The following is a 13,462-nucleotide window of genomic DNA, read 5'->3' as shown; positions in this document are numbered from 1 at the left end:
AGACACCCCTGGTCTTTTAGTGACCCCACAGGTTCTGAGACCACACTGTCCCTTCAAGGGCTCCACACCCGCTGAACCTCTGGAGTGATGTCCTTCAGTGGAGTAGACTTCTAAAGTTTCACATTTTGTGCTTCACTCTTCTACAGCTTGCCGGGAGCTGGCTTCTCCCCAATATGGTCTATCTTCCCATCTATCACCTCAGATTCACTTCTCTGCACATCTGACCCTCCAGAAAGTGGCCGCTTTTCTGTTCATAGAGTTGCTGCTATTCTTCTCTTCTATCTCCTGTTGAATTTGTAGGTGTTCCGAATGGTTTGATAACTAGCTAGCTGAATTCCTGAGACAAGATGAACTTTGGGTCTCCTACTCCTCCTCATCTTGCTCCTCCCTCACATCTCTGGTTTTGATGTGTCATCTACTTTACCCTTGCTCCTCAAAATATGTCCATGGGCCAGTAGGAGACTTTAAGGCTCCATCCTACAAAATATTGAATCAGAATCCTCATTTTCCCAAGATCCAAAGGTGATGTGTATGCATATCCCATTTTGAAAAATACTGCTCTAGATTGCAATGTTGTTGAGGAACATGGCAAAGGAGAAAAAATGGAAACCCTGAAACAAGACAGAGCTTGAAAGAAGAGTACACATGCAATCAGCAAATTGCACACACACACACACACAAAAAGTCTATTGATTCTAGAACTATGAATGCATCAGTTATTTTATAAAGCTAGAAAGCAAAAACACAGATAGATTTTTTTTTAAAGATTTTATTTATTTATTTGACAGAGAGAAATCACAAGTAGATGGAGAGGCAGGCAGAGAGAGAGAGAGGGAAGCAGGCTCCCTGCTGAGCAGAGAGCCTGATGCGGGACTCGATCCCAGGACCCTGAGATCATGACCTGAGCCGAAGGCAGTAGCTTAACCCACTGAGCCACCCAGGCGCCCCCCCCCTTTTTTTTTTTTGATTTTTTTAAAATTTATTTATCAGAGAGAGAGAGGGGGAGAGAGCGAGCACAGGCAGACAGAATTGCAGGCAGAGGCAGAGGGAGAAGCAGGCTCCCTGCCGAGCAAGGAGCCTGATGTGGGACTCAATCCCAGGACGCTGGGACCATGACCTGAGCTGAAGGCAGCTGCCCAACCAACTGAGCCACCCAGGCGTCCCCACAGATAGATTTTAATTACTATTTTCTCCCTGTATTTTGGGGGAGTAGGGATAAGGAGAAGATCCTATAGGATATAGGAAAAGATAATATGATTGGCTCTTCTTGATTTTTTTTTTCTTATTCATCTTATAGCTTCTAGGAACACTATAGGCTGTGCCATAGGTTAATATTAAAAATAACAAATTATACTTTTTTATTCTATTTGAATGATGTTCATTAAAATTTTATGTTATACACAATTGCTATCAGATTTTATGTGTCCAATTAATATTATATTAAGTGATTTTTTCAAAAGATTTTATTTATTTATTTGAGAGACAGAGATCACAAGTAGGCAGAGAGTCAGGCAGAGAGAGGAAGGGAAGCAGGCTCCTGGTTGAGCAGAGAGCCTGATGTGGGGCTTGATCCCAGGATCCTGGGATCATGATCTGAGCTGAAGGCAGAGGCTTTAACCCACTGAGCCACCCAGGCCCCCCTTAAGTGATATTTTTGTAAAGGAATCAGGTAAAGGAAGCAGATGTGTGGGTTCTTAAAATACACCTGTGATTGAAATTAAATAATTAGCAGCAATATTTTAGAACAATTTTTCATATAATATATAACATAATTATAAAAGTGGTTTGTTATGAGATCTAAATTTTCTTATACTGCTACTGCTTAGAGCTACAAACCAGAAAATGTTGGATATGGATTTAAAGGAAAGAAAAAAAATATAAAAATGAGACAATACTTTGTATAAATCTATAAAACACTGAAAAGTAAAAGATCTCTTTCTCTCTCTCACACACACAGACGTATATATTTAATATAACAAAGGGCTCTAAACGCATCTGTATTATCATGGCATATTTTGACTGAAAGGAAATAATTTCATCTTTTACTCTAATATTTTTTAACTGACACTGAAACTAATTTTCAAATGCAAAATCTTAGAAATGACTTTGGTTAGCAAAAATGAGTTATTTCATGAAACATATTTATGAAAAATCTTGTATCCTGTATGATTGATTTATTGTTAAAAAGATAGAATAGAGCTTTTTATGTTCTCCTAATTTTCAAATGTTAGAGTTTTTCTTATTCTCAAAACTTTCTAAATTACATAAACACAATCCTATATTTTCAAGAACAAGACATGGAACATTTACCTAGTTTTATCCTTTACTAATACTTACTCTGTTTTTTAAAAAATCAAACATTAAGATAAAGTCAGACTTCTCTGGAAATAAGTAAAACTCAATGTACCAAATACCTCAAATTCAGTATTACATTCAAAGTCAAATCTTTGTATAGTGCATAACAATGGAGAAACTGAATTTACATTACTTTGTTATAATTAATATGTCCTTAAATGTTTTAAAAATAAAGTAATACATAATAAAATAAAATGAAATTATCATTTTTTATTTGAAATGAAAGAATAATAAAATGGAACAGCTTTCTCCCTTAACTACATTTAAGATCTTATTATATCTTATCTATAGCCTATCACTTTGATTTCTAACCCATTGAAATTACCCCTTCTTATCAAGTACTTTGGACTTAAGAACTTTTAAATTAAATAAAAATATTATAAACCTCTTTTCTATAAAGAAAAAATAATTCCTGAGTGTACCAATTAGCAATGAAACTTAATCATGCACAAAATATCAATAAATGAATATATGTCTTGATAAAAGTATTCAAGATTTCATTCATGCTGAAATAAATCCTTTACCCAAGTGAAGAGCATTTATCTCAATGTAAATTTCACTGCAACTATATATTTTCAAATATTCAAAATATTCCGATGACTTTTTTCAATTAAAAAATTTTTTCAAGCAACATCTTTTTGTTGTTGTTGTTGTTTAGGTTTTTATTTAAAATCCAGGTAGTTAACATACAGTGTAATATTAGTTTCAGAAGTAGAATTTAGTGAATCATCGCTAACATAAAACACCAAATGCTCATTACAACAACTACCCTCCTTAATATCCATCACTTATTTCACTCATTCCCCTGTCTACCTCCCCTCCAGTAACCCTCAGTTTGTTCTCAGTCTGTTTTATGGTTTGCCTGTCTCCTTTTCCTCCCATGTTCATGTGTTGTTCCTTAAATTCCACATATGAGTGAAATCATATGGCATTTGTCTTTCTCTAACATTTCTCTTAGCATAATACACTCTAGGTCCATCCCCATCACTGCAAATGGAAAGATTTCATTATTTCTGATGACTAGATAATATTTCACATTTTATCAGTCACGGATATTTGGGCTATTTTCTGTAACTTGGCTATTATTGATAGAGCTGCTATAAATATCGGGGTGCATATGTCCATTTGAATCAGAATTTTTGTGTCCTTTGGGTAAATAACCAGTAGTGTAATTGCTAGATCACAGGAATGTTCTATTTTTAACTGCTTGAGGAACTTCCTTACTGTTTTCCAGAGTGGCTGCATCAGTTTGTATTCCCACCAACAGTGTAAGAGGGTTCCCCTTTCTCCACATCCTTGCCAACATCTACTGTTTCCTGTATTCTTAATTTTAGCCATTCTGACAGGTGTGAGGTGCTATCTTATTGCAGTTTTGATTTGTATTTCACTGATGATGAGTGATGTTGAGCACCTTTTCATGTGTCTGTTAGCCATCTGGATATCCTCTTTGAAAAAGTATCTATTCATCTCTTCTACCCATTTCTTAAGTGGATTATTTGCTTTTTGGGGGTTGAGTTTGATATGTTCTTCATACATTTTGCATACTAACCCTTTATCAGATATGTCATTTGCAAATATCACCTCTTATTCTGTGGACTGCATATTTTTTTTTATTTTTTATTTTATTTTATTTTTATTTTTTATTTATTTATTTTTTTAATTTTTAATTTTTTATAAACATATATTTTTATCCCCAGGGGTACAGGTCTGTGAATCACCAGGTTTACACACTTCACAGCACTCACCAAAGCACATACCCTCCCCAATGTCCATAATCCCACCCCCTTCTCCCAAACCCCCTCCCCCCGGCAACCCTCAGTTTGTTTTGTGAGATTAAGAGTCACTTATGGTTTGTCTCCCTCCCAATCCCATCTTGTTTCATTTATTCTTCTTCTACCCACTTAAGCCTCCATGTTGCATCACCACTTCCTCATATCAGGGAGATCATATGATAGTTGTCTTTCTCTGCTTGACTTATTTCGCTAAGCATGATACGCTCTAGTTCCATCCATGTTGTTGCAAATGGCAAGATTTCATTTCTTTTGATGGATGCATAGTATTCCATTGTGTATATATACCACATCTTCTTGATCCATTCATCTGTTGATGGGCATCTAGGTTCTTTCCATAGTTTGTCTATTGTGGACATTGCTGCTATAAACATTCGGGTGCATGTGCCCCTTTGGATCACTACATTTGTATCTTTAGGGTAAATACCCAATAGTGCAATTGCTGGGTCATAGGGCAGTTCTATTTTCAACATTTTGAGGAACCTCCATGCTGTTTTCCAGAGTGGCTGCACCAGCTTGCATTCCCACCAACAGTGTAGGAGGGTTCCCCTTTCTCCACATCCTCGCCAGCATCTGTCATTTCCTGACTTGTTGATTTTAGCCATTCTGACTGGTGTGAGGTGATATCTCATTGTGGTTTTGATTTGTATTTCCCTGATGCCGAGTGATATGGAGCACTTTTTCATGTGTCTGTTGGCCATCTGGATGTCTTCTTTGCAGAAATGTCTGTTCATGCCCTCTGCCCATTTCTTGATTGGATTATTTGTTCTTTGGGTGTTGAGTTTGCTAAGTTCTTGCATTTTAATTTTGTTGATTGTTCCTGTACTGTGCAGAAGCTTTTTATCTTGATGAGGTCCCAATAGTTCATTTTTGCTTTTGTTTCCCTTGTCTCTGGCAACATGTCTAATAAGAAGTTGGTACAGCCAAGGTCAAAAAGTTACTGCCTGTGTTGTCCTCTCAGATTTTGATAGTTTACTGCCTCACATTTAGGTCTTCCATTGATTTTGAATTTATTTTTGCATATGGTTTAAGAAAGTGGTACAGTTTCATTCTTCTGCATGTTGCAGAGTCCTGTTTTCGCAACATCATTTGTTGAAAAGACTGTCATATTTTTTCATTGGATATTCTTTCCTTCTTTGTCAAAGATTATTTGACCACAGAGTTGTGGATCCATTTCTGGGTTTTCTATCCTGTTCTATTGATCAATGTATCTGTTTTTGTGCCAGTACCATACTTGCTCAAGTACCATACTTCATCAAGACATACCAGTCTTGATGAATGCAGTTTGTAATATAGCTTGAGGTCCAGAATTTTGATACCTCCAGCTTTGCTTTTCTTTTTCAAGACTGCATTTGCTATTCAGGGTCTTTTGTGGTTCCATACAAATTGTAAGATTGTTTGTTCTATCTCTGTGAAAGACACTGTATTTTTATAACGATTACATTATATAAGCAAATTGCTTTTAACAATATTTACTCTTCCAGTCCATGAGCGTGCAATGTTTTTCCATTTCTTTGTGTCTTCTTCGATTTCTTTCATAAGTGTTATATAGTTTTCAGAGTACCATATTTTTACCTCTTTGGTTTATTCCTAGGTATCTTATGGTTTTTGGTGTAATTATAAGTGGGATTGTTTCCTTGATTTCTCTTTCTGCTGCTTCCTTATCAGTATCTAGAAATGCCAAGATTTCTGTATATTTATTTTGTATTCTGTGCTATTACTGAATTCATGTATCAGTTGTAGCAATTTTTTGGTGGAGTCTTTCAGATTTTCTACATAGAGTATCAAGTCACCTGGGAATAGTGAGAGTTGGACTTCTTCCTTGCCAATTTGGATGTCTTTTATTTCTTTGTGTTGTTTCATTGCTGAAGCTAGGACTTCTAGTAATATGTTAAGTGGGGAGAGTGGATGTCCCTATCTTGATCTTGTCATGGAGGATAAGTTTTGTTTTTCCCCTTGAGGATTATATTCATTGTTTGTCTTTTGGATATGGCCTTTATGATGTTGAAGCATGTTCCTCTATCCCTACTTTGTTGAGGGATTTATCAAGAATGGATGCTGTACTTTGTTAAATGCTTTTTCTGCATCTATTGATAAGAGTCATCTGATTCTTATTCTTCCTTTTATTGGTGTGGTGTATCACACTAGTTGATTTGTGAATATCGAACCACCCTTGCAGCCTATTAATAAATCCTATTTGATTGTGGTGAATGATTCTTTTAATGTACTGTTGGATTTGATTTGCTAGTATTTTGTTGAGAATTTTTGCAACTTTCTCATTGTAGGTATTCTTTAGCAAATAAGTTCATCTCACATTGTTCATGTTGAAATCATAGCTCAAATACATTTTACTTTCTTTTGGACATAATAGGATGTTGTGAATTTGGCCTTCCCAAATGTATTTGAGACTCAGAAAATTAAGATTATCCTCATGTAAATTTAAATCTTAAGAAAGGAGATTAATATTCTAAAATGACCTGGTTTCTCAAATGGATTATTAAAAAATCAAAACAAAACAAAACAAAAATCCGGTCACAATAGTAATATAGTTCTATGTCCCACCCTTCTATTTTATTTATACAGTTACTTTAAAATTTTATTTCTGAAGTAGTTGTATTTTTATTTGCTCAAACCAAAAAGGATTAAATGTTAAATTAACAAATATTTGCTTTTTAAAAATTGAAAAAAAGTTGGAGACGGTGCTTCTAGTTTTGACTTGAGTAAATGAAATCTGTTACATTTTGAAAGATAATGTCACAAAATTTTTAAATGTAAATTTTATTTTTAGATGTAAAATATTTAAAAGAAGAGGATGCAAATCGCAAGACATTTACTGTCAGCAGCACACTGGATTTCCGAGTGGACCGGAGCGATGATGGCGTGGCTGTGATCTGCAGAGTAGACCATGAGTCCCTCAATGCCACCCCTCAGGTGGCCATGCAGGTGCTAGAAATACACTGTAAGTAAAAGCTACTCCCTTCCCATTTATCTCAGCAGAAGCAAATCTCTTCATCTACATTTACAATCATTTCAAAATATCCTGAATTACCACATGTGTACAGCAAAATCTTCAGCAAAGTGAAGTACAGCTACTTTCACTGGTATTAATCACATTCAGAGGAAGGTAGTTCTTGCCTTAATATCATTCTTTAAAAAAAATTTAAAAAGATTTTATTTATTATTTGACAGAGAAAGACACAGCGAAGTAGGGAACACAAGCAAGGGGAGTGGGAGGGAGAGAAGCAGGCTTCCTGCTGAGCAGAGAGGCCAATGAGGGGCTCATTACCAGGACTCTGGGATCAGGACCAGAGCCAAAGGCAGACACTTAATGACTGAGCCACCTGGGCATCCCCTGAATATCATTCTTGACAAGGAAGAGAAATAAAAGAAATATCCTTATTTAAGGTTAAAACTTCTAATTATGTTCCACTGGTGACTTGATGCATGTGCATGCCTGTGGGTAGGGTAGGAAAATTTGTTATTTTAGCAGAGTCAATGAGGGTGGACCTTATTGTATGAAAGTGACTTTGTTATACATAAATGTGTTGTCCTTTCTGTGCTTTTAAAATGAGACAATTTTTACCTTCTATATGAGATATTTTAAGTCTTTATAAATACATGGGCATATCAATTATGTTTTCTTCATCAACTTCATTATTACTGACAAGTGATAGGAACAACATTAATTGGCTGACTCCAGTGGGTCAATGGCAGTCCTAAATGCTTTGCTGGCATTATTTCATCTCGTGCCTCATGTTAGGGCATCAGCATAAAAACCTGATGAGTAGTTACCCTCTTTCATCACAGTTTATGGACAATGACACCGAAGGTTATAGTGGTTGAGTCATTTGGCCAAGTTTATACAACTAACAAATGGTAGAAATTTTTATTAGTTAGTAAGCCCCTGGGTTATAACAGGTGATCTAGAAATATTTATTCACATGAAAATGAATCAACTGAATATATAAGATAAAACTGAAAAAAGTAAAGCCCACAAACAACAAACTCCTGTTTTCTCATGGCATCCATTCTAGGTAGGAATGACAGAAAAGCAAAATAAGTAAAAACAACTTATAGCATGTTGTACATTAAATGCTATGGGAAAAAAATAAAGCAGAAGTAATAAGGAGTATGATTTAGGAGATGGGAATGGAGTTCAAAGAAAGTATATGTATGTTAGAATATAACATATATAATGTCTTTATATGTAAATATTTATTTTATTACATATATTAAATTATATCATTATATATTATATTATTATAAATATATATTATATTTATATTATACATATATTTAAATAACAAATATTAGTAGATCAGTATAGAGGGTATTTATGAGAGAAGATCAGAGATACCAGAAGGACCAGACTTTATTATTTTACTTTTTGATAGAGAAATGTCAATCTGATTATGATTTTTAATTGCTCTCTGTGTTTTAATTATTCTTAGTTTAATATTAATTGAAATTATTATACTATTTTAAATACTTTCAATTATATTAAGTTAGTTTCATTAATTTTCCTCTTATTCTCATTGAAACAAATTCCACAGCAAGCATATCTTAGAGCCCAAACTGAGGTTGTCTTCAAATTTCAACATTTATTCGCAGTGACACCTTGGGATAATTACTAAAACTGTTTGAGCTTTGATTTTTAAATTAGATAATTCATTTATACAAGAATCAAACTAGACAATTTGTTTATGGCATTTAAAAACTTTTAATGAGTTCCACTTGCCTTAGTTAGTTCAAGCTGCTGTAACAAATATACCCATATCCTGGGTGGCTTATAAACCAAAGAAATTTATTTCTCACAGTTCTGGAAGCTGAAGGTCCAAGATCAAGCTGCAGGTAAAGGGTTTCATCCTGGTTTATAGATGGCTATCTCCTCTCTGTGTCTGCACATGGCAGAAGGGGCTAAGGACTCTGGGGTCTTTTTTGTAAGAGATCTAATCCTAGTCATAACTTTCCGGTAGCCCCATCTGTAAATATATCACATTTGGAATTAGGATTCAATGTATGAATTTTAGAGGGACACAGGCATTCAGCCTAGAGCACCTTCCATTTCCTATTTTTTATCAACATGTTTTCCAAAATGTAGGAAATTGTATGATTTGATATGTCAAGAGGACCCAGGTTATCAGCATTTGACTTAAACTTTTTTTCACTTATATATAAAGTGAAGAAAGATTTAAAAATAATATTTAATTACTAATTTAACTGTAATTTTCAGTATTAATAAAAGAAAATAATTAAGTCATAACATTTATTAAAGGTCACCTGCCAAAGACTAATCACTAAAAACCCACCAACAGTCAAGTGAAATCAGATATTTTAGTTTGCTATGGCAAAGAAGAGGCATACCAGATGAATCTCTAGGTACTAGTAAGAAAGAGTTTGAAGAGACTTGTTAGAGAATTTGGGTTTGTCCTGAATATTTTAAAGAGGATTCTGGATTGAGTGCTGTCAGTATTGGGAGCTAATCAAGCATGAGTATGTTGGTAACTTTTACCTAGAAAGCAAAAGCATTAAAGCATAATTAGATTTGCTCTTATAAAGATGCAGCAGTTAATCATGCTAATTTTTTGTGCTTGCTGAGTGTCCTGGTCTCTGTCTTGTTTCAGAACTGGACATGGAATAGACTTGCCTTTGCCTGCTTCTACTCATAGTCACAGGCAGCTCCTGCTTCTACTCATAGTCACAGGCAGTTTATTGTGTAGATTCTAGAGAATCATTTATGTTTTTGAGAAAATTTCAGCTTAGCCGTCAGATGCCAATTGTTAGCCGCCAAAGTCATTGTTACTTTCTTGGGAGTCTAAAATGGAGCTATTATACATATACTTCCTGGGTATTTTTTGCTGTTCACTATATCTCAGTGTGCATTATTAAGCGAACTTAATGGAGGAAGGCAATTGTCTCATTTTTTAGAAAGTTTTGTATGAAAAACATTACACTTGCTATCCAATTAAAAATAGCAACTCATTTTATCATATTTTAATGTTAGTGGCTAGAAGGCAAAGACCATATCTATTTAAATTATTTCTTTTAGCATCCAGTTTACCACCATTCAAGTATGTGAAGGTAATTAAAACTAACTGATGATAATGCTGAATGTTCCTTTAGGGATGCAAAACATTCCCCAGAGATGAAACTCAGAGAGGAGAATGGAGAGTGGGGATTAAGCAGTAGTTTGCATTAAAATTAGAGCAAATTGAACAAATTAGGTGTGGTCTTCATGGCTCTGCATAGATACACATGTACAATATGCATGATGTGGAAATTTCTATCAATGTAAGTGGGCGGAAAGAGAAAGAATTTGAAAAGAAGAAGGTGATTAGTCTAGAATTTTTGGAACATAAATTTTAGGATTCCTTCATTGTTTTACACTGTCCTATCATGAATAACCACAAAAGTTGGCCCAAATGGAAGAACATTTAGCATTTTGGACCCCCAGAACATAAGAGTTGTCACTGTTTTCTGTGGTGAGTGATAAGACCAAATATATAATTCTACCATAATGGAAAGTTATGACTATACTTGAAACTAAAATCCTATGTAATTATGGAAAGGCAGGTTTGATAATAAATTAGGACCTGTTAAACACATAAGGCAAAGAGCAAAAAATATAGTAGAAGGAATTATATTTCTAGGCCTATGTTTTAACCCCTAACCTTGTGATACACAATTTAGAAGGACACAGTCTCTAAAGTATTTCATAGTAATCTGCATTTCTTTACAAAATATTAATCATAATATTTTTAATATTTTATTTATTTATTTGACAGAGATCACACGTAGGCAGAGAGGCAGGCAGAGAGGGAGAGGAGGAAGCAGGCTCCCCGCCAGGCAGAGAGCCTGATATGGGGCTCGATCCCAGGACCCTGAGCCGAAGGCAGAGGCTTTAACCCACTGAGCCACCCAGGCGCCCCTTAATCATAAATTTTAATGCCATATGAAGGAAAATAGTCTTTAAATTTTAAATTTAAGAAAATGCAGACTTTTCACTGTGAACCACAAATAACTGCAAATTTCACTCAACAGATAACAGCACACGATGTACCTGAGCAGTGAAAAATGCCACTCTCTTTTTTCATAGGTGGAAATTCTAATTCATCTTTCTATTTTTATGCAAATCTCCTTGAAAACGATAACTTTTTATTTGTCTGATTTAATTTTTAGAAGAACAGATAGTATAAGTCAGATTTTATTTAATTTTAAGTAAGAATAATGTATCCACACGGACAGCAAGAAATATGCACAAAACACAGAAAAGAAGAAAATAACTGAACATTCCTTTTCTGTATGTGGCACTGACAAAAATTTCACAAAAAGTAGGCTGTTACTGAAAAGGAGAAGCAGAAGAGACAGATTAGTAAAATATTTCAGAGTAATGAATGTTCTAACAACTCATTTTAGTACTGTGAAATTGAACTGTCCGTATGGATAAATAAGAACCCAAATTTTTAAGTGTCTGTGTGTATATATTTGATATGGTAAATTATATGTATAATAGTCAATATTGTATAAATATTAACATATAAATATTCAATATATATACAGCCCATCAAATTATGAAATCTTATGTTATTATTAATATATTTTTATCATTTACTACTTGGCTATAGTGCCATTCTTTGCTTATAATATAAGTAAAAGCTTATATATGCACATCATATCAGTTCCCCCTTACTCAATGCTCCCTAACCTGTTTAGCCCCAGTCAGTGTCTTTTAAATTATTCTATGTTGTTGTATTAACTATACTTCTACCACTTTTCTATATATCATAGAAAGCACTTGATTAAATGTTTCAGGCTATCCAGGTTTATTAGACAGAAAGCTGAGTGTTAATAAGTAGATTTTAAAATAACATCTCACTCATTTGGTGCCTGACTTGTGAAATGCTGATTATCTAATTACCTGGTCTACCACAAATTATCTATGGCCTAGAGGCCAATGTAAAAGGAGTCAGGAAAGGTGAAATGAGAACTCCCTTTAGGTTAAATTTTCAAAAATTAAAATAAATTGTTATTTAGATTAACAAAATGTCACATTAATGCCTGAGGATACTTTGAAAGGGTTTTTTAAGATTTCAAAATATTTCACAAAGCTCGTGAAAGGTATACATGCTAGAATCATGAAGTAATCTATGCTCCTTGGCAAAAAGATACATTTATCTTCCTTAATAAAGGTGCAACCCCTATTTGAGATCCCTACTTTTTAAAAAAAATTAATTAAAGTATAATTGGCATACAATATTTTATTAGTTTCAGGTGTACCTATTCATCTACTGATGGACACTTAGGTTACTTCCAGATCTTTACTATTGTCAGTGATGGTGCAATGAACATAAAGGTGCATATCTCTCTTCAGATTGCTGCTTTTGTTTTCTTTGGATGGAACTGCCAGATCCTAGAGTTCTAATTAATTTTTTGAGGAAATGCCATACTGTTTTCCATAGTGGCTGCTCCAATTTACTTTTCTACCAACAGTGCATAAGGTTTTCCTTTCTCCTTATTTTCACCAACACTTGTTATTTTGTGTTGTTTTGATAAATAGCCATTCTGACAGGTGTGAGGTGACACCTCATTCTGGTTTTGAATTGCATTTCTCTGATAATGAGTGATATTGAATATCTTTTCACAAACTTGCTGGACATCCAAGTCTTCTTTGGAAAAATGTAGATTTAGGCCTTCTGCTTATTCTTTAATGGGTTTATTTGATTTTCTTGATATTAAGTAGTATAAGTTCTTTACATATTTTGGAAATTTACCCTTTATAGGATATAGGATTTGCAAATATCTTCTTCCATTCAGTAGTTTGTCTCTTCATTTTGTCGATGGTTTCCTTCACTGTGCAAAAGCTTTTTGGTTTGATGGACTCCTTTTTTTTTTTTTTTAAATTTTACTTTTGTGGCCTTTGAGAAGACTGATGAAAAAAAAAAAAAATCTTTGCAAAGACTAATGTCAAAGAGCCTACTGCCCATACTTTCTTCTAGGAGTTTTATGGTTTATGTCTTAACATTCAAATTACATCTTAAATTCATTTTCATCTATGGTTGTCAAATAGACTTTTAAACATTTTCAGGAAGGATACATTCATATATTGCCCATAATGGTATATTATTCACACGTGGTCATGAGGTGCATATTTTTTCCTTTACATGTAGAAGAATATTTTATTTATCCCTGCAATATTGAATTATTCAAAATAATTGAATCATTAAATATTTTAAGTGATCTGAGTGCAGGGATTCACTGTTACTATAAAATTTCTGTTATTAATAGAAGTAAACATTTTTTGTTATTAAATCTCATTA

General features: G+C 34.1%; 1 protein-coding gene across 4 annotated transcripts in view; it reads left to right on the top strand.

The window, feature by feature from the left end:
* Window positions 1–13,462, top strand: part of CADM2 (cell adhesion molecule 2) — a 1,101,138-nt gene that overhangs the window by 942,453 nt on the left and 145,223 nt on the right. For all 4 annotated transcript variants that reach the window (XM_059392144.1, XM_059392141.1, XM_059392142.1 and 1 more), the window contains one exon: window positions 6,934–7,104. In XM_059392144.1, the coding sequence (XP_059248127.1) occupies window positions 6,934–7,104 (171 nt within the window). The remainder of the gene's footprint in view (window positions 1–6,933; window positions 7,105–13,462) is intronic.

The sequence above is a fragment of the Mustela nigripes genome, chromosome 2 (assembly GCF_022355385.1).
Source record: "Mustela nigripes isolate SB6536 chromosome 2, MUSNIG.SB6536, whole genome shotgun sequence".
In the NCBI taxonomy this organism is placed as follows: Eukaryota; Metazoa; Chordata; class Mammalia; order Carnivora; family Mustelidae; genus Mustela; species Mustela nigripes.
This window is presented reverse-complemented; position numbering and strand designations above follow the sequence as displayed.